The sequence below is a fragment of the Staurois parvus genome, unplaced genomic scaffold (genome assembly GCF_062004578.1).
Source record: "Staurois parvus isolate SC_StPar_1 unplaced genomic scaffold, SC_StPar_1.0 ptg001051l, whole genome shotgun sequence".
Taxonomy (NCBI): Eukaryota; Metazoa; Chordata; class Amphibia; order Anura; family Ranidae; genus Staurois; species Staurois parvus.
The window spans coordinates 2,039,641-2,060,262 of record NW_028318847.1 but is presented as its reverse complement, the minus strand read 5'-3'; the positions used below and the strand labels follow the sequence as shown (position 1 = coordinate 2,060,262).

Sequence of the window (20,622 nt, the reverse complement as noted above, 5' to 3'; positions counted from 1 at the left end):
GAGATACACACCAGATGCTTGCCCTTTCCTGGCCACCTAGGCTGCATGCTTTGAAAAGAGTCTGGTTAGATTACTAAAGGGAACACCATGATGTGTTTATGTAAATAAACATACCAACACTGTGAAAAATTCCTTTATGAAAAATACTGAAAATAAATGTGAACAATGTCCCTTGATGTAAATCCATTGTCAATTACATCATTCAGTGATGGAAGTCTACTGTATCGTCAATCATAGCGACTTGCTGCCTGACTATGTTTTCCTGCCTCCACAATGTAAATGACCCACTTGTACACCACTGCTTCTCCAGCGCACAGCCATCACAGATGGCACCAGATTTGTATAGTACAGCATAGGGGATCCTGGGTAAGTCCATGAACAAACATACTAATTTACATTCTAACAAGCAGGTGTACTGTCCAGATATGGCAGTTTGTTCTGCATTTCAACGAACCACAAACATGCTGGGTTTAGGTCAAACTTAATTTCGACCTGAACCCAAATCTTATCCCCAGCAATGACATTATACAATTTATGTTTACAATACCTTTGAAGTATTGTTTAGTTTGGCAAGCAGTGAAATTGCAAAGTGCTTTAGGGTGTCATTGTAAGTGCCCTGCTTTTCTGGTCTGGGGCCCCTGTCAGCAAATGAGCACTAATATCTCAATTTTAAATGTGTGCAGAAGAAAAGGGCAATGGGACCTCACACACTTTTCGTCTCACACAATGTTTGTTAAGGATTGTCCCACAAGTATGTAATTTTCATTTTTATTTCAGGTGCCAAGGGCAACCCTTGGTCTTTTAGGACTCTAATGTGAGTAATTTACTGGTACAATGCTGTGGCCAGGCAGTCTCATACAAAAAATGCATGAAATCCTATGTCCATGTTCCATTCAAATATAGCTGTTCATACTGTATAACAAATATGATCTGCAGCCATTTACTAAGACTGGAGCAGCTGTGCATGGCAACCAATCAGCTTCTAGCTTTCATTTTAAAAGCTTAACTGAACAAGCTGACATTAAAGCTGATTGGTTACTATGCACAACTGCTCCAAATTCTGTCTGCTACATTGCTTGCTGAATTTTTTAATGACTGCTGATTACAAAACAATATTATCAATGCCTTCAAAATATTATGCTAATTTTAGTAATCAGTATAACTGAACTAGATAATCGTTAAAACAAGAAGTGTTTAAAAATATATAAAATATATAATTACACTACAGGAAATCTAATTAATCAAATAAAAAACAGGCTATTATATGTTAGACATGCATAGAAGAAACATACCGATAATGAACCAACTAAATGTGAATAAAAACATTGCTGTGTCCAAAATGGTAGAATAAATCTTGTGTAATACCCTCAGAAGCAGAATGCCAGAAACGACTATTTGTGCAACCCCAGTCACAATAAGAAACATTGGTATATAGGGCTGAATAGGACAATCGTCTTTGTATAGGCCACCTGTTAATGAAAGATACCAGATTTAGAATATCATATTTAGATAATATGTATTATCTATTATCAATAGGACTGTACCTGTGTAATATATGTGTGTACTGTATATGTATGTGCAATTATGCCATTCTTAACACAACATTCCACCATTCTCCTGTTTTGATTTTGGTCATATACAATGCTCATGTGTGCCCCATTGACACTACTGATATTAGAAACGATTAAAGATGAGCGAAGTATTCAAAAATTCGATTCGACTGATTCGGCGAATTCGTGGAAAAATTTCGATTCGAGTTGAATACATTCGCTGCGAATTTAACTTATAAAAGGGTGTTTCTAGGCTTCAGAGAGCCTTTATATTAGTGCAGAACACTGTACCTTTAATTTAAATGCCCTTGGAGTCTGCTGGGGAAGAGAAATAATACTGACAGTCAGTATGACATGCAGATGAGTGCCGTCGATCTTAGAATCACCGCACACTTCACTCATTTGGGCAGTCACGGGGCCAAAACCAGAGTGTGGAGCCACAGTGTGGCGGTGGAGGCAGCAGCAATGGGAGGCCATACAGCACCCTATGACAAAAATGGAAACCACCAGCAGTGTGAGGAGACCTGAAAGTGGCACATGGCAGAGTGTGGCGATGGAGACAGCAGCAATGGGAGGCCGTACAGGGACCCATGACACACTCTGGACCTGGCAGCAGCATGAGGAGGCGGTACAGGGGCCCATGACAGATTACGGGCCTGGCAGCAGCATGAGGAGTCGGAACGGGGGCCCATGACACACTCTGGACCTGGCAGCAGCATGAGGAGGCGGTACAGGGGCGCATGACAGATTACGAGCCTGGCAGCAGCAACTTGGACAGGAGGACGTTCAGCTTCTGCACCGTCGGGTGCGTGCTCGCAAACTGTTGTCTCTTGGAAACGGATTCCAAGAAAGACTGCTGACGGAATCCGTGAAGAGGAGTAGCAGGAGAAGGAGCATCTGAACGAGCGGAATATGCCAACAAGCGACAACAGGGGCCCATGACAGATTACGGGCCTGGCAGCAGCATGAGGAGTCGGACCGGGGGCCCATGGCAGATTAGGGGCCTGGCAGCAGCTATGGGAGGCCCGTAATCTGCCAGCACCCTATGACAAAAAATGGAACACACCAGCAGTGTGAGGAGACCTGAAAGTGGCACATGGCAGAGTGTGGCGATGGAGACAGCAGCAATGGGAGGCCGTACAGGGACCCATGAGAGACTCTGAACCTGGCAGCAGCATGAGGAGGCGGTATAGGGGCCCATGGCAGATTAGGGGCCTGGCAGCAGCTATGGGAGGCCCGTAATCTGCCAGCACCCTATGACAAAAAATGGAACACACCAGCAGTGTGAGGAGACCTGAAAGTGGCACATGGCAGAGTGTGGCGATGGAGACAGCAGCAATGGGAGGCCGTACAGGGACCCATGAGAGACTCTGGACTTGGCAGCAGCATGAGGAGGCGGTATAGGGGCCCATGGCAGATTATGGTCCTGGCAGCAGCTATGGGAGGCCCGTAATCTGCCAGCACCCTATGACAAAAAATGGAACACACCAGCAGTGTGAGGAGACCTGAAAGTGGCACATGGCAGAGTGTGGCGATGGAGACAGCAGCAATGGGACGCCGTACAGGGACCCATGAGAGACTCTGGACTTGGCAGCAGCATGAGGAGGCGGTATAGGGGCCCATGGCAGATTAGGGGCCTGGCAGCAGCTATGGGAGGTCCGTAATCTGCCAGCACCCTATGTCAAAAAATTGAACACACCAGCAGTGTGAGGAGACCTGAAAGTGGCACATGGCATGAGACACTGTGGACCTGGCAGCAGCATGAGGAGGCGGTACAGGGGCCCATGGCAGATTAGGGGCCTGGCAGCAGCTATGGGAGGCCCGTAATCTGCCAGCACACTATGACAAAAAATGGAACACACCAGCAGTGTGAGGAGACGTGAAAGTGGCACATGGCAGGGGCATGATTCATGGCGGATTTAGTCAGTTGTGTCAGGAACTGGTGGTTTGAAATCCAGACTAATCCACGCCTGATTCATTTTCACAAACGTGAGTCTCTCCACACTTTGGGTGGACAGTCGTGTCCTCCGCAGAGTTACAAAACCTCCTGCCGCACTAAACACGCGCTCCGATGCCACGCTACTGGCCGGGCATGACAGCCTTTCAAGGGCAAATTCAGCTAGTTGGGGCCAAAGGTCAAGTTTCGTTGCCCAGTAGTCAAGGGGATTGTCTACCTCGGTTGGCAGGGTGCTGTCCAAGTAGGCCCAAGCCTGTTGTTTGAGGTCCTGCTCCAGGTCCACCTGATGCTGCTGCTGCGGCTGGTTAGTAGTTTCCTCACTGCGCTGGTGAAGAAAGCTACTCATCATCGACTGCAGACTGAGGCAGCCGCTGCTGGTGGAGCTGCCACTGCTCCTACCACCCCACCCCTCCCCTGCTGCCATGGCAGCGGAACGCGAGCGCACAGGGCCCACAGTGTCTGAGGATGGACGTTGGCGCAGAAAGGCAGAGACCAACTGACTACATAGGTGGTTTTTATAGTACGTTATTTTGGCCCCCCTCTCAGCAGGTGTGAAAAAGGCCACCATTTTTGAACGGTAGCGAAAGTCCAACAAGGTGGACAGCCAAAAGTCATCCCTCTGTCTGATGGTTATTATTCGGCTGTCGCTACGCAAGCAACCGAGCATGCTATGGGCCATTTGTGCCAAGGAATGCGAGGGACTCCCTGCCTCCATCTCCACAGCATACTGCCATGGTGCGTCTGGGTCCTCTGTCTCCTCCTCCTCCTCCTCTACCAGATGCTCCTGCTCCTCCACTCCTGTCCGCTGAGTGGAAAAACCACCCATTTCACTCAATAATTCCTGAGCACAAATGTCCTCCTCTACCTCCTCCTCTTCTTCTTGTCCTGCCCCCACAGGGGTCATGTGGCGTTGAGATCTGTGCGCCACGTCTACCGCACCCTGACCAGCCATTGTTAACAGCATTTGTTCCAGGACGTGCAACAGAGGAATGACGTCGTTCATCCCATAGTCCTGCCGACTCACGAATAGCGTGGCCTCCTCAAAGGGCCTGAGCAAGCGGCAGGTGTCACGCATGAGCTGCCAATGGCTGACATCTAAGTTACACAGGGGAGTACCTTTATCCGCTTGTAACATCAGGAAATCGGTGATGGCCTTTCGCTGTTCGTAAAGGCGGTCTAACATGTGTAGGGTTGAATTCCACCTTGTTGCAACGTCGCAGATCAGGCGATGCTGTGGAATTCCGTTCTGCCGCTGCAGCTCAAGGAGGGTGTGCTTTGCGGTGTAGGAATGGCTGAAATGCATGCAAAGTTTACGTGACATTTTAAGGATGTCTTGCAGTGGGATGGTGGATTTTAGGAACCGCTTGACAACCAGATTGAACACGTGAGCCATGCATGGCGCATGGCACAACCTTCCTTGACGCAGAGCAGACACCATGTTCTTTCCGTTGTCGGTCAACATGGTTCCGATTTTCAGTTTGCGCGGAGACAGCCATCTGTCGATTTCTCTGTTCATTACACTGAGAAGTTCCTCCCCTGTGTGACTACGTTCGCCAAGGCATACCAGGTGCAGCACAGCGTGAAACCGTTGCGCCCTGCACATGTGATATGCCGGTCGGGTAATGGGACTTGGCACGGGGGTGGCGGCTGAGGACACGAAGGAAGAAGAGGTGGTAGAGGCGGACATTTTTTGTGGACCAAGGATGTGCAAACGTGGAGGCAAAAGCGGCGTGACTTGTCCAAGTTGCTGGTGCGGCTGTGACTGCACCACGTTCACCCAGTGGGCCGTAAATGACATGTACTGTCCCTGACCGTAGTTACAGCTCCACACGTCGGCGCTGCCGTGCACTTTGGCAGAGACCGACATGCTCAAAGACTGGCCCACCATCTCTTCTACATGTAAATGCAGGGCTGGCACTGCCTTTTTGGCGAAGAAATGACGGCTTGGCACTCTCCACCGCGGCGCGGCACAAGCCATCATTTCTCGGAAAGGTGCTGAGTCCACCACTTGGAAAGGGAGGGACTGCAGCACCAGCAACTTGGACAGGAGGACGTTCAGCTTTTGCACCGTCGGGTGCGTGCTCGCAAACTGTTGTCTCTTGGAAACGGATTCCAAGAAAGACTGCTGACGGAATCCGTGAAGAGGAGTAGCAGGAGAAGGAGCATCTGAACGAGCGGAAGATGGCAATGAGCGACAACTCCCCTCAGCAGAGGTGTTGGAGCCTTGACTGTCTGATAGAGGGCGATTAACGTCAGGTGACGGAGCAAGTAACGGAGCGGGTGATGGAGCGGGGGCTGGGGCGGGCAGAACCGCCGTATCTTTATCACGGTTTTCCCAGGCCACCAAATGGCGACGCTGCATATGCTGCCACAACGCTGTAGTCCCAACATGGGCCCCCTGGCCACGCTTGACTTTCTGGCCACATAGTCGACATACGGCTACGTTTACTTCCTCGGGCGGCTTGACAAAAAATTGCCACACCGCCGAGTAGGAAACTTTGCCCCCGATACTCCTCACTGGCTGACTGCTGCTTCCTCCGTGCACACCGGCACCACTACTGGCCGTGGTGGTAGGCTGCAGTGGAGCTGGTGCTGTACTCCGTGGCCGTTTGCCTCCACTGACACTGCTGCGACCCTGCTGCCTCCTGGGCAACCCACCGACTGTTTTGCTCGCTGCCAAGCTGCCACCCTCTTCTCCTGATGATGCGGAAGCAATAGCCTGATGACGACGAGGCTGCCAAGTGCGATCAGCCTCATCATCATCAATTAGGGTCTCCGCCTCACTACTAGCCCCCTCGGCTGCGTGTGGGTCAGGAGACAGACCTGTCTCTAGACCGGCTACCGAGCCACTCTCCTCGCCACTACTTCTTCGCCTGGCTGCTGAAGAGGCGGATGTCTCCCCCCGTTCCTGACCGCCCTCTGTTAGCTCTTCCTCACTGTACAGTGGGGCTGAGCCCACAGCATGCGATACTTCGCTTGGTGAGGGAACACCAAAGGACAGGGGCAGGTAGAGGACACGTGATTTCAGTGGGCTTGCTCCCGGGCCATGCCAACTAACGATTGTGTCTGACGTACCCACCGACCGTTGGCTGTAGGTGACCTGGGAAGAGGAAGACGACCGAGCCAACCAATCGATGACGGCAGGGTTGTCGGTGGAGACACGACCGCTGGATGACACCGGGAGCACTGGCCTCTGGCTGCGAATAGTGCTGCCTCGACCCCTTCCTCTGCTGCCACGTCTGCTCGCTCCTAAAACATTGCCTCCTCTGCCACTCCTCTGCCACTCCTCTGCATGTTGTCTGACATACTCTTTAATTAAACGATTCTGTGTCCCTGAGTAACAATTCTGTGTCTGTCCCTGAGTAACAATTCTGTGTCCCTGAGTAACAGTTCTGTGGCCCTCAGTAACAATTCTGTGGCCCTCAGTAACAATTCTGTGTCCCTCAGTAACAATTCTGTGTCCCTCAGTAACAATTCTGTGTCCCTCAGTAACAATTCTGTGTCCCTCAGTAACAATTCTGTGTCCCTCAGTAACAATTCTGTGTCTGTCCCTGAGTAACAATTCTGTGTCTGTCCCTGAGTAACAATTCTGTGTCCCTAAGTAACGTTTCTGTGGCCCTAAGTAACGGTTCTGTGGCCCTCAGTAACAAATCTGTGTCCCTCAGTAACAATTCTGTGTCTGTCCCTGAGTAACAATTCTGTGTCCCTAAGTAACGTTTCTGTGGCCCTAAGTAACGTTTCTGTGGCCCTAAGTAACGATTCTGTGGCCCTAAGTAACGTTTCTGTGGCCCTAAGTAACGTTTCTGTGGCCCTAAGTAACGTTTCTGTGGCCCTAAGTAACAGTTCTGTGGCCCTCAGTAACAGTTCTGTGGCCCTCAGTAACAATTCTGTGTCTGTCCCTGAGTAACAATTCTGTGTCCCTAAGTAACGTTTCTGTGTCCCCAAGTAACGTTTCTGTGGCCCTAAGTAACGATTCTGTGGCCCTAAGTAACGATTCTGTGGCCCTAAGTAACGTTTCTGTAGCCCTAAGTAACGTTTCTGTGGCCCTAAGTAACGTTTCTGTAGCCCTAAGTAACGTTTCTGTGGCCCTAACTAACGTTTCTGTGGCCCTAAGTAATGTTTCTGTGTCCCTCAGTAATAATTCTGTATCCCTCAGTAACAATTCTGTGTCTGTCCCTGAGTAACAATTCTGTGTCCCTAAGTAACGTTTCTGTGGCCCTAAGTAACGGTTCTGTGGCCCTCAGTAACAATTCTGTGTCCCTCAGTAACAATTCTGTGTCTGTCCCTAAGTAACAATTCTGTGGCCCTAAGTAACGTTTCTGTGGCCCTAAGTAACGTTTCTGTGGCCCTAAGTAATGTTTCTGTGTCCCTCAGTAACAATTCTGTATCCCTCAGTAACAATTCTGTGTCTGTCCCTGAGTAACAATTCTGTGGCCCTAAGTAAAGTTTCTGTGGCCCTAAGTAACGTTTCTGTGGCCCTAAGTAACGATTCTGTGGCCCTAAGTAACGTTTGTGTCCCTAAGTAACGTTTCTGTGGCCCTAAGTAACGGTTCTGTGGCCCTCAGTAACAATTCTGTGTCCCTCAGTAACAATTCTGTGTCTGTCCCTAAGTAACAATTCTGTGGCCCTAAGTAACGTTTCTGTGGCCCTAAGTAACGTTTCTGTGTCCCTCAGTAACAATTCTGTATCCCTCAGTAACAATTCTGTGTCTGTCCCTGAGTAACAGTTCTGTGTCCCTAAGTAACGTTTCTGTGGGCCTAAGTAACGGTTCTGTGGCCCTCAGTAACAATTCTGTGTCCCTCAGTAACAATTCTGTGTCTGTCCCTAAGTAACACTTCTGTAGCCCTAAGTAAAGTTTCTGTGGCCCTAAGTAACGTTTCTGTGGCCCTAAGTAACGTTTCTGTGGCCCTCAGTAACAAATCTGTGTCCCTCAGTAACAATTCTGTGTCTGTCCCTAAGTAACAATTCTGTGGCCCTAAGTAACGTTTCTGTGGCCCTAAGTAACGGTTCTGTGTCCCTCAGTAACAATTCTGTATCCCTCAGTAACAATTCTGTGTCTGTCCCTGAGTAACAATTCTGTGGCTTTAAGTAACGTTTCTGTGGCCCTAAGTAACGTTTCTGTGTCCCTCAGTAACAATTCTGTATCCCTCAGTAACAATTCTGTATCCCTCAGTAACAATTCTGTGTCTGTCCCTGAGTAACAATTCTGTGTCCCTAAGTAACGTTTCTGTGGCCCTAAGTAACGGTTCTGTGGCCCTCAGTAACAATTCTGTGTCCCTAAGTAACAATTCTGTGTCTGTCCCTAAGTAACAATTCTGTGGCCCTAAGTAACATTTCTGTGGCCCTAAGTAACGTTTCTGTGGCCCTCAGTAACGGTTCTGTGGCCCTCAGTAACAATTCTGTGTCCCTCAGTAACAATTCTGTGTCTGTCCCTAAGTAACAATTCTGTGGCCCTAAGTAAAGTTTCTGTGGCCCTAAGTAACGTTTCTGTGGCCCTAAGTAACGATTCTGTGGCCCTAAGTAACGTTTCTGTGGCCCTAAGTAACGTTTCTGTGGCCCTCAGTAACAATTCTGTGTCTGTCCCTAAGTAACAATTCTGTGGCCCTAAGTAACGTTTCTGTGGCCCTAAGTAACGGTTCTGTGTCCCTCAGTAACAATTCTGTATCCCTCAGTAACAATTCTGTGACTGTCCCTGAGTAACAATTCTGTGGCCCTAAGTAACGTTTCTGTGGCCCTAAGTAACGTTTCTGTGGCCCTAAGTAACGTTTCTGTGGCCCTAAGTAACGTTTCTGTGGCCCTAAGTAACGTTTCTGTGGCCCTAAGTAACATTTCTGTGTCCCTCAGTAACAATTCTGTATCCCTCAGTAACAATTCTGTGTCTGTCCCTGAGTAACAATTCTGTGGCCCTAAGTAACGTTTCTGTGGCCCTAAGTAACGGTTCTGTGGCCCTCAGTAACAATTCTGTGTCCCTCAGTAACAATTCTGTGTCCCTCAGTAACAATTCTGTGTCTGTCCCTAAGTAACAATTCTGTGGCCCTAAGTAAAGTTTCTGTGGCCCTAAGTAACGTTTCTGTGGCCCTAAGTAACGATTCTGTGGCCCTAAGTAACGATTCTGTGGCCCTAAGTAACGTTTCTGTGGCCCTCAGTAACAAATCTGTGTCCCTCAGTAACAATTCTGTGTCTGTCCCTAAGTAACAATTCTGTGGCCCTAAGTAACGTTTCTGTGGCCCTAAGTTTCGGTTCTGTGTCCCTCAGTAACAATTCTGTATCCCTCAGTAACAATTCTGTGTCTGTCCCTGAGTAACAATTCTGTGTCCCTAAGTAACGTTTCTGTGGCCCTAAGTAACGGTTCTGTGGCCCTCAGTAACAATTCTGTGTCCCTCAGTAACAATTCTGTGTCTGTCCCTAAGTAACAATTCTGTGGCCCTAAGTAACGTTTCTGTGGCCCTAAGTAACGTTTCTGTGGCCCTAAGTAACGATTCTGTGGCCCTCAGTAACAATTCTGTATCCCTCAGTAACAATTCTGTCTGTCCCTGAGTAACAATTCTGTGTCCCTAAGTAACGTTTCTGTGGCCCTAACTAACGATTCTGTGGCCCTAAGTAACGTTTCTGTGGCCCTAAGTAACATTTCTGTGGCCCTAAGTAACGATTCTGTGGCCCTAACTAACGTTTCTGTGTCCCTAAGTAACGTTTCTCTGTCCCTAACTCTCTCCCTGAATACAGCCAGGTCTGCCTCTGCTGAATGACTGGAGGCAAATGGAGAATTCTAAAATGGCCGCCATTTATAGCTCGACCATTACACTGTGCTGGCTGGCTGGCTGCTGATTGGCTAATGCGATCACATGTCATGAATGAATGCATTATGGGTCAGCGCGCCTTGTCTGCGCGCCTTCCCAGACATCCCCGCTCCGTCGCCGCACATGTCGCCGCCATTTTAGGAAAAATTTTGATTCGCGCATCCGAAGTCTGCTTATTTTTGGATTCGACGCGAATCGAAATTTTCCTAATATTCGAAACGAATTCCACTTCGCCTACTTCGATTCGCTCATCTCTAGAAACGATGTTAAAAGTTTTTCGTTAAAGACTAGGTACACTTTGTTTTTGTAAATTCCAGCTCCCCTATGTACCAATATACCACAATGTACTTATGTTGCAGAGAATAAAATCTTTCTTCGTATTTTAGGACAGCCTTACCTTACCTCCAGCTTGCTCCATAAAAAAGTACATGACTTCCTGGTATGTAGATTTAGAAAATGAAAACTGTTAAGACACAGGAAGTAATTCAGCAGCTGAAATCATTAGCACACACCCTGCACTTGGCCTTCTTCTATGGAAATTGCTCTTGCCCACCTATGTACTCACTTGCAGGCAGTAGTATTGAAAACAGGAAGGAACAAGGAATTGACAATATGAGGCAATTCAAGACATTTTCCTAATAAACCTGCAGTTCAAGCATGATCCAGCATCCAGTCCAGCAGCATCCCTACTGATCTCTGCAACATCCTGATAGCTACCACTCCGAGTTGGATGACATGTCTATTAACTCCTTCCATCCTGTAAGTGCATCTTTACAGAACTTCCCTTATTTCTACCATTTGGTCCCTTGAATAGAGACCTAAATGTACTGACACTTTCAGGTGCGTTGGAAAGTATGTTCCTTGCTGGATGCCATGATTTCCCCTGAATGCATACCAGAAGGTGTCTGGCAGAGATGGTATCCAGGGCTATTGAAAGCAGTAACTACTTTACTCATCGCTCACTGGAAAGGTAAATGGTTGATACTGATGACAGATTAAGTTCAACATGTACGATTATAATTTTTTCTGACAGGTTTGGTGGGGCTTAGCAAAGATACCTTGTGTGGGTTTTTTGTTCAACGTGATTACATTGACAAAACAACCAAGATGGAGGCTTGCTAAGAGAGATCTAGTAACGGTGAGAAGAACTCAGAGAGCAGCTATCTACAGCTTCAAGGATGGGGAAAAAAGGGGGAGCACTTTCCCCAACCCATTCCCTGCACCCACAGCTGGGTCTTAACATGCTGCCAACGTTCTGGTCACAACAGGGTGAGGTCTTGCAAGCTTTCCTGCAGCACCCCTCACAGGACCAGACCATGAGCACAACCAAGGGCGCGGATCACTCGTCATTCCTAGATATAATGCAACAAAAGCCCAAGATGGCAGACTTACAAGGTATTGCTTCTGACATTAAATCAATTCTCTCCTCTACCATAACAGATCTCAAGGAAGAACTCCGTTTGGTGGCGGCTCAGCTGGCTAAGGTGGAACACTCCACTGCCCGCTATGAGGACTCCATTTTGAAACTCCAGCACATGTCTACCCACCACAACATACAAGTAGGGGCATACCAGAATCAGTCGAAGTGGCCCAGATATCACAAGCTTTGCCAATTCTGTTCAAGAACCTACTGGAGTAGCTGCCAGATTCTTCAGTGGATTTGAAAAGGGCCCAAACAGTCCTCTGGTCACTAATGGGGGAATAAGACCCTCTGAGAGATATCATGTGCTGTTTTACAGATTTTCACCTTAAAGAGGAAATACTGTGCATGGCTCTGGAAAAAGAGGAATTAATTTTTAACTGGTCAGAGGTGCAAGTCTTTCAGGAGCTATCCACATAACAATACTTAATTTATAGAGCCCTCTGGCCCCCTCCTACCATATAAATGTCCTGTGAGAGAAGCAGATCCCCTACCATTGGCCCTTCTCCTTTAGCCTATCAGCAATGAATATGGGGAGATCGGCTGTCCTATGACTCTCTGAAGACCTCAAACAATTTTGTGGCACCATGCACATTCCTGTATTGGAAGTCCTACAGTGGTATTAAGAATTCTAGCTAATTGACACATGGCCAGACAAGGGCATACAGGAGAACAGACAGAGAGAATCTAAAAATGAACAAGCTAAATCCACCCCCACAGTTGAAGAAGGACAAGGCAGCTAAATAGCCTTCCCAGGGCTTTTTTCTCAAAGAATAGGTGAAGAAACTCCCCCTTTATGAATCACTTCTTTTTTCCACCCCCCACCCACCTCCGAGCACCGTCCCTTTGTTCCACCCCCTACCCACCTCCTAGTTCTGCCCTTTTTAGAGAATACAGAATACAGTATCATTTTGTGGTGCTAAGTAATTCAAAAAATAGACCTTCCAGCACACTCCAGCACCCTTTGCCATTACATACATTTAGTACTAGAACTGCATTCCCCCATGTTCGCACTGAAAAAAAGCCCTGAGCCACCCACTTCTCCATCTTAAGATCTGGCTGGATACTTGCTCTGTTTACAGTCTTATATCAGATAAGTACTTTTACCTGTTTGGTTATTCACTACACTATTACTAGAGCTTTGTGTGGGAGAAGAGGAGAGGTTTACTGTTGCTACCTGCTCGCAGTTTCCTGTTGGGGATAACTAGAGATGAGCGAAGAAATGAAAAATTCGATTCGGCTGATTCGGCGAATTCCAGTGTGAAATTCGATTCGATGCGAATTTCTCCGCTACGAAGATGACTTATTTAAAGGGTTTCTAGGCTTCAGAGAGCCTTTAAATTAGTGCAGAACACTGTACCTTTAATTTAAATGCCCTTGGAGATGAGGAAGGAGAAGGAGAAGGAGAAGGATGAGAAGAAGGAGAAGGAGAAGGATGAGAAGAAGGAGAAGGAGAAGGGTGAGAAGAAGGAGAAGGATGAGAAGAAGGAGAAGGATGAGAAGAAGGAGAAGGAGAAGGATGAGAAGAAGGAGAAGGAGAAGGATGAGAAGAAGGAGAAGGAGAAGGATGAGAAGAAGGAGAAGGATGAGAAGAAGGAGAAGGATGAGAAGAAGGAGAATGATGAGAAGAAGGAGAAGGATGATAAGAAGAAGGCTGAGAATAAGGAGAAGGATGAGAAGAAGGAGAAGGAGAAGGATGAGAAGAAGGAGAAGGATGAGAAGAAGGAGAAGGAGAAGGATGAGAAGAAAGAGAAGGATGAGAAGGAGAAGGATGAGAAGAAGAAGGATGAGAAGAAGAAGGATGAGAAGAAGGAAAAGGATGAGAAGAAGAAGGATGAGAAGAAGGAGAAGGATGAGAAGAAGGAGAATGATGAGAAGAAGGAGAAGGATGATAAGAAGGACAAGGAAGAGAAGAAGGAGAAGGAGAAGGATGAGAAGAAGGAGAAGGATGAGAAGAAGGAGAAGGATGAGAAGAAGGAGAAGGATGAGAAGAAGGAGAAGGATGAGAAGAAGGAGAAGGATGAGAAGAAGGAGAAGGATGAGAAGAAGAAGGATGAGAAGAAGGATGAGAAGAAGGAGGAGAAGGATGAGAAGAAGAAGGATGAGAAGAAGGAGAAGGATGAGAAGAAGGAGAAGGAAGAGAAGAAGGAGAAGGAGAAGGATGAGAAGGAGAAGGATGAGAAGAAGGAGAAGGATGAGAAGAAGGAGAAGGAGAAGGATGAGAAGAAGGAGAAGGATGAGAAGAAGAAGGATGAGAAGAAGGATGAGAAGGATGAGAAGAAGGAGAAGGATGAGAAGAAGGAGAATGATGAGAAGAAGGAGAAGAAGGAGAAGGATGAGAAGAAGGAGAAGGATGAGAAGAAGGAGAAGGATGAGAAGAAGGAGAAGGATGAGAAGAAGGAGAAGGAGAAGGATGAGAAGAAAAAGGATGAGGAGAAGGAGAAGGATGAGAAGAAGGAGAAGGAGAAGGATGAGAAGAAGGAGAAGGATGAGAAGAAGGAGAAGGATGAGAAGAAGGAGAAGGAGAAGGATGAGAAGAAGGAGAAGGAGAAGGATGAGAAGAAGGAGAAGGAGAAGGATGAGAAGAAGGAGAAGGATGAGAAGAAGGAGAAGGATGAGAAGGAGAAGGATGAGAAGGAGAAGGATGAGAAGAAGAAGGCTGAGAATAAGGAGAAGGATGAGAAGAAGGAGAAGGATGAGAAGAAGGAGAAGGATGAGAAGAAGGAGAAGGAGAAGGATGAGAAGAAAGAGAAGGATGAGAAGGAGAAGGATGAGAAGAAGAAGGATGAGAAGAAGAAGGATGAGAAGAAGGAAAAGGATGAGAAGAAGAAGGATGAGAAGAAGAAGAAGGATGAGAAGAAGGAGAATGATGAGAAGAAGGAGAAGGATGATAAGAAGGAGAAGGAAGAGAAGAAGGAGAAGGAGAAGGATGAGAAGAAGGAGAAGGATGAGAAGAAGGAGAAGGATGAGAAGAAGGAGAAGGATGAGAAGAAGGAGAAGGATGAGAAGAAGGAGAAGGAGAAGGATGAGAAGAAAAAGGATGAGGAGAAGGAGAAGGATGAGAAGAAGGAGAAGGAGAAGGATGAGAAGAAGGAGAAGGATGAGAAGAAGGAGAAGGATGAGAAGAAGGAGAAGGAGAAGGATGAGAAGAAGGAGAAGGAGAAGGATGAGAAGAAGGAGAAGGAGAAGGATGAGAAGAAGGAGAAGGATGAGAAGAAGGAGAAGGATGAGAAGGAGAAGGATGAGAAGGAGAAGGATGAGAAGAAGAAGGCTGAGAATAAGGAGAAGGATGAGAAGAAGGAGAAGGAGAAGGATGAGAAGAAGGAGAAGGATGAGAAGAAGGAGAAGGAGAAGGATGAGAAGAAAGAGAAGGATGAGAAGGAGAAGGATGAGAAGAAGAAGGATGAGAAGAAGAAGGATGAGAAGAAGGAAAGGATGAGAAGAAGAAGGATGAGAAGAAGGAGAAGGATGAGAAGAAGGAGAATGATGAGAAGAAGGAGAAGGATGATAAGAAGGAGAAGGAAGAGAAGAAGGAGAAGGAGAAGGATGAGAAGAAGGAGAAGGATGAGAAGAAGGAGAAGGATGAGAAGAAGGAGAAGGATGAGAAGAAGGAGAAGGATGAGAAGAAGGAGAAGGAGAAGGATGAGAAGAAGGAGAAGGATGAGAAGAAGAAGGATGAGAAGAAGGATGAGAAGAAGGAGGAGAAGGATGAGAAGAAGAAGGATGAGAAGAAGGAGAAGGATGAGAAGAAGGAGAAGGAAGAGAAGAAGGAGAAGGAGAAGGATGAGAAGGAGAAGGATGAGAAGAAGGAGAAGGATGAGAAGAAGGAGAAGGATGAGAAGAAGGAGAAGGAGAAGGATGAGAAGAAGGAGAAGGATGAGAAGAAGAAGGATGAGAAGAAGGATGAGAAGGATGAGAAGAAGGAGAAGGATGAGAAGAAGGAGAATGATGAGAAGAAGGAGAAGAAGGAGAAGGATGAGAAGAAGGAGAAGGATGAGAAGAAGGAGAAGGATGAGAAGAAGGAGAAGGATGAGAAGAAGGAGAAGGAGAAGGATGAGAAGAAAAAGGATGAGGAGAAGGAGAAGGATGAGAAGAAGGAGAAGGATGAGAAGGAGAAGGAGAAGGATGAGAAGAAGGAGAAGGAGAAGGATGAGAAGAAGGAGAAGGATGAGAAGAAGGAGAAGGATGAGAAGGAGAAGGAGAAGGATGAGAAGGAGAAGGATGAGAAGAAGGAGAAGGAGAAGGATGAGAAGAAGGAGAAGGAGAAGGATGAGAAGAAGGAGAAGGATGAGAAGAAGGATGAGCAGAAGGAGAAGGATGAGAAGAAGGAGAAGGATGAGAAGAAGGAGAAGGATGAGAAGAAGGATGAGAAGAAGGATGAGAAGAAGGAGAAGGATGAGAAGAAGGACAGTTCTGTGACAGTTTCTGTCTATTTCTGACAGTTCTGGGACATTCACTCCATACAGCGGTTTCAACCGCTGTATGGAGGGAATGTCATAGAACTGTCAGAAATAGACTATTAATGACAGTTCTGGGACTGTCCTTCCATGCAGCGGTTGAAACATTGTATGTATTTGTTTCCATAAATGGATCCATTTATGGAAACAAATACATACAATGTTTCAACCGCTGCATGGAAGGACAGTCCCAGAACTGTCATTAATAGTCTATTTCTGACAGTTCCATGACATTCCCTCCATACAGCGGTTAAAACAGCTGTATGCAGTGAATGTCCCAGAACTGTCATAAATAGTCTATTTCTGATAGATCTGGGACATTCACTCCATACAGCTGTTTTAACCGCTGTATGGAGGGAATGTCATGGAACTGTCAGAAATAGACTATTAATGACAGTTCTGGGACTGTCCTTCCATGCAGCGGTTGAAACATTGTATGTATTTGTTTCCATAAATGGATCCATTTATGGAAACAAATACATACAATGTTTCAACCGCTGCATTGAAGGACAGTCCCAGAACTGTCATTAATAGTCTATTTCTGACAGTTCCATGACATTCCCTCCATACAGCGGTTAAAACAGCTGTATGCAGTGAATGTCCCAGAACTGTCATAAATAGTCTATTTCTGATAGATCTGGGACATTCACTGCATACAGCTGTTTTAACCGCTGTATGGAGGGAATGTCATGGAACTGTCAGAAATAGACTATTAATGACAGTTCTGGGACTGTCCTTCCATGCAGCGGTTGAAACATTGTATGTATTTGTTTCCATAAATGGATCCATTTATGGAAACAAATACATACAATGTTTCAACCGCTGCATTGAAGGACAGTCCCAGAACTGTCATTAATAGTCTATTTCTGACAGTTCCATGACATTCCCTCCATACAGCGGTTAAAACAGCTGTATGCAGTGAATGTCCCAGAACTGTCATAAATAGTCTATTTCTGATAGATCTGGGACATTCACTCCATACAGCTGTTTTAACCGCTGTATGGAGGGAATGTCATGGAACTGTCAGAAATAGACTATTAATGACAGTTGTGGGACTGTCCTTCCATACAGCGGTTGAAACATTGTATGTATTTGTTTCCATAAATGGATCCATTTATGGAAACAAATACATACAATGTTTCAACCGCTGCATGGAAGGACAGTCCCAGAACTGTCATTAATAGTCTATTTCTGACAGTTCCATGACATTCCCTCCATACAGCGGTTTAAAACAGCTGTATGCAGTGAATGTCCCAGAACTGTCATAAATAGTCTATTTCTGATAGATCTGGGACATTCACTCCATACAGCTGTTTTAACCGCTGTATGGAGGGAATGTCATGGAACTGTCAGAAATAGACTATTAATGACAGTTCTGGGACTGTCCATCCATGCAGCGGTTGAAACATTGTATGTATTTGTTTCCATAAATGGATCCATTTATGGAAACAAATACATACAATGTTTCAACCGCTGCATTGAAGGACAGTCCCAGAACTGTCATTAATAGTCTATTTCTGACAGTTCCATGACATTCCCTCCATACAGCGGTTAAAACAGCTGTATGCAGTGAATGTCCCAGAACTGTCATAAATAGTCTATTTCTGATAGATCTGGGACATTCACTGCATACAGCTGTTTTAACCGCTGTATGGAGGGAATGTCATGGAACTGTCAGAAATAGACTATTAATGACAGTTCTGGGACTGTCCTTCCATGCAGCGGTTGAAACATTGTATGTATTTGTTTCCATAAATGGATCCATTTATGGAAACAAATACATACAATGTTTCAACCGCTGCATTGAAGGACAGTCCCAGAACTGTCATTAATAGTCTATTTCTGACAGTTCCATGACATTCCCTCCATACAGCGGTTAAAACAGCTGTATGCAGTGAATGTCCCAGAACTGTCATAAATAGTCTATTTCTGATAGATCTGGGACATTCACTGCATACAGCTGTTTTAACCGCTGTATGGAGGGAATGTCATGGAACTGTCAGAAATAGACTATTAATGACAGTTCTGGGACTGTCCTTCCATGCAGCGGTTGAAACATTGTATGTATTTGTTTCCATAAATGGATCCATTTATGGAAACAAATACATACAATGTTTCAACCGCTGCATTGAAGGACAGTCCCAGAACTGTCATTAATAGTCTATTTCTGACAGTTCCATGACATTCCCTCCATACAGCGGTTAAAACAGCTGTATGCAGTGAATGTCCCAGAACTGTCATAAATAGTCTATTTCTGATAGATCTGGGACATTCACTCCATACAGCTGTTTTAACCGCTGTATGGAGGGAATGTCATGGAACTGTCAGAAATAGACTATTAATGACAGTTGTGGGACTGTCCTTCCATGCAGCGGTTGAAACATTGTATGTATTTGTTTCCATAAATGGATCCATTTATGGAAACAAATACATACAATGTTTCAACCGCTGCATGGAAGGACAGTCCCAGAACTGTCATTAATAGTCTATTTCTGACAGTTCCATGACATTCCCTCCATACAGCGGTTAAAACAGCTGTATGCAGTGAATGTCCCAGAACTGTCATAAATAGTCTATTTCTGATAGATCTGGGACATTCACTCCATACAGCTGTTTTAACCGCTGTATGGAGGGAATGTCATGGAACTGTCAGAAATAGACTATTAATGACAGTTCTGGGACTGTCCTTCCATGCAGCGGTTGAAACATTGTATGTATTTGTTTCCATAAATGGATCCATTTATGGAAACAAATACATACAATGTTTCAACCGCTGCATGGAAGGACAGTCCCAGAACTGTCATTAATAGTCTATTTCTGACAGTTCCATGACATTCCCTCCATACAGCGGTTAAAACAGCTGTATGCAGTGAATGTCCCAGAACTGTCATAAATAGTCTATTTCTGATAGATCTGGGACATTCACTCCATACAGCTGTTTTAACCGCTGTATGGAGGGAATGTCATGGAACTGTCAGAAATAGACTATTAATGACAGTTCTGGGACTGTCCTTCCATGCAGCGGTTGAAACATTGTATGTATTTGTTTCCATAAATGGATCCATTTATGGAAACAAATACATACAATGTTTCAACCGCTGCATTGAAGGACAGTCCCAGAACTGTCATTAATAGTCTATTTCTGACAGTTCCATGACATTCCCTCCATACAGCGGTTAAAACAGCTGTATGCAGTGAATGTCCCAGAACTGTCATAAATAGTCTATTTCTGACAGTTCTGGGACATTCACTCCATACAGCGGTTTCCGGCAAAAAGTGTATGTGCAGAGTTCCTCTATTCTGCAGATACACTTAGAGGAGCTCTGCAGATACACTTAGAGGAGCTCTGCACATACACTTTTTTCCGGTTTGGAATTATTCTTATTTTCATCCTACTTCTTCTTCTTCTTCTTCATCCTCATCCTCATCCTCTTCTTCTTCTGAGGATGAGGATGAAGAAGAAGAAGAAGAAGAAGAAGAAGTAGGATGAAAATAAGATTAATTCCAAGCCGGCAAAAAGTGTATGTGCAGAGCTCCTCTAAGTGTATCTGCAGAGCTCCTCTAAGTGTATCTGCAGAATAGAGGAACTCTGCACATACACTTTTTGCCGGCTTGGAATTATTCTTCTTTTCATCCTACTTCTTCTTCTTCTTCTTCTTCATCCTCATCCTCAGAAGAAGAGGATGAGGATGAGGATGAGGATGAGGAAGAAGAAGAAGAATGAAAAGAAGAATAATTCCAAGCCGGCAAAAAGTGTATGTGCAGAGTTCCTCTATTTCTGACAGTTCTCTCACAGCTTCTTCACATGTACAGCGGTTGAAATATCTGTATCCTAAATGGAAACTAATAGATACAAATTGTATCTATTAGTTTCCATTTAGGATACAGATGTTTCAACCGCTGTACATGTGAAGAAGCTGTGAGAGAACTGTCAGAAATAGAGGAACTCTGCACATACACTTTTTGCCGGCTTGGAATTATTCTTCTTTTCATCCTACTTCTTCTTCTTCTTCTTCTTCTTCTTCTTCTTCTTCATCCTCATCCTCATCCTCTTCTTCTGAGGATGAAGAAGAAGAAGAAGTAGGATGAAAAGAAGAATAATTCCAAGCCGGCAAAAAGTGTATGTGCAGAGTTCCTCTATTTCTGACAGTTCTCTCACAACTTCTTCACATGTACAGTGGTTGAAACATCTGTATCCTAAATGTAAACTAATAGATACAATGTTTCAACCGCTAAACATGTGTTCCTTCTGTCAGAGAACTGTCAGAAATAGCGGAGCTCACTGCAGGGACACTTTTGCCGGCTGATCGGGAAATGTTCGATTCGCGCACCCGAAGTAGGCAAAATTTCGGTTTCGACACGAATCGAATATTTCCTGAAATTCGACTCGAATTCCGGTTCGCCTAGTTCGATTCGCTCATCTCTAGGGATAACCTTCAAT

At 45.6% G+C, this 20,622-nt stretch overlaps 1 protein-coding gene across 4 annotated transcripts in view; it reads right to left on the bottom strand.

Annotated features, from left to right (window-relative positions):
- The window catches only part of LOC149440821 (transmembrane protein 272-like), an 88,991-nt gene that overhangs the window by 29,415 nt on the left and 38,954 nt on the right, over positions 1-20,622 (bottom strand). For all 4 annotated transcript variants that reach the window (XR_016307481.1, XM_089658039.1, XM_089658038.1 and 1 more), the window contains one exon: positions 1,293-1,469. Coding sequence is in view for 3 of the 4 variants with exons in the window: in XM_089658039.1 (XP_089514165.1) it covers positions 1,293-1,469 (177 nt within the window). In the remaining variant the exon portion in view is untranslated. The remainder of the gene's footprint in view (positions 1-1,292; positions 1,470-20,622) is intronic.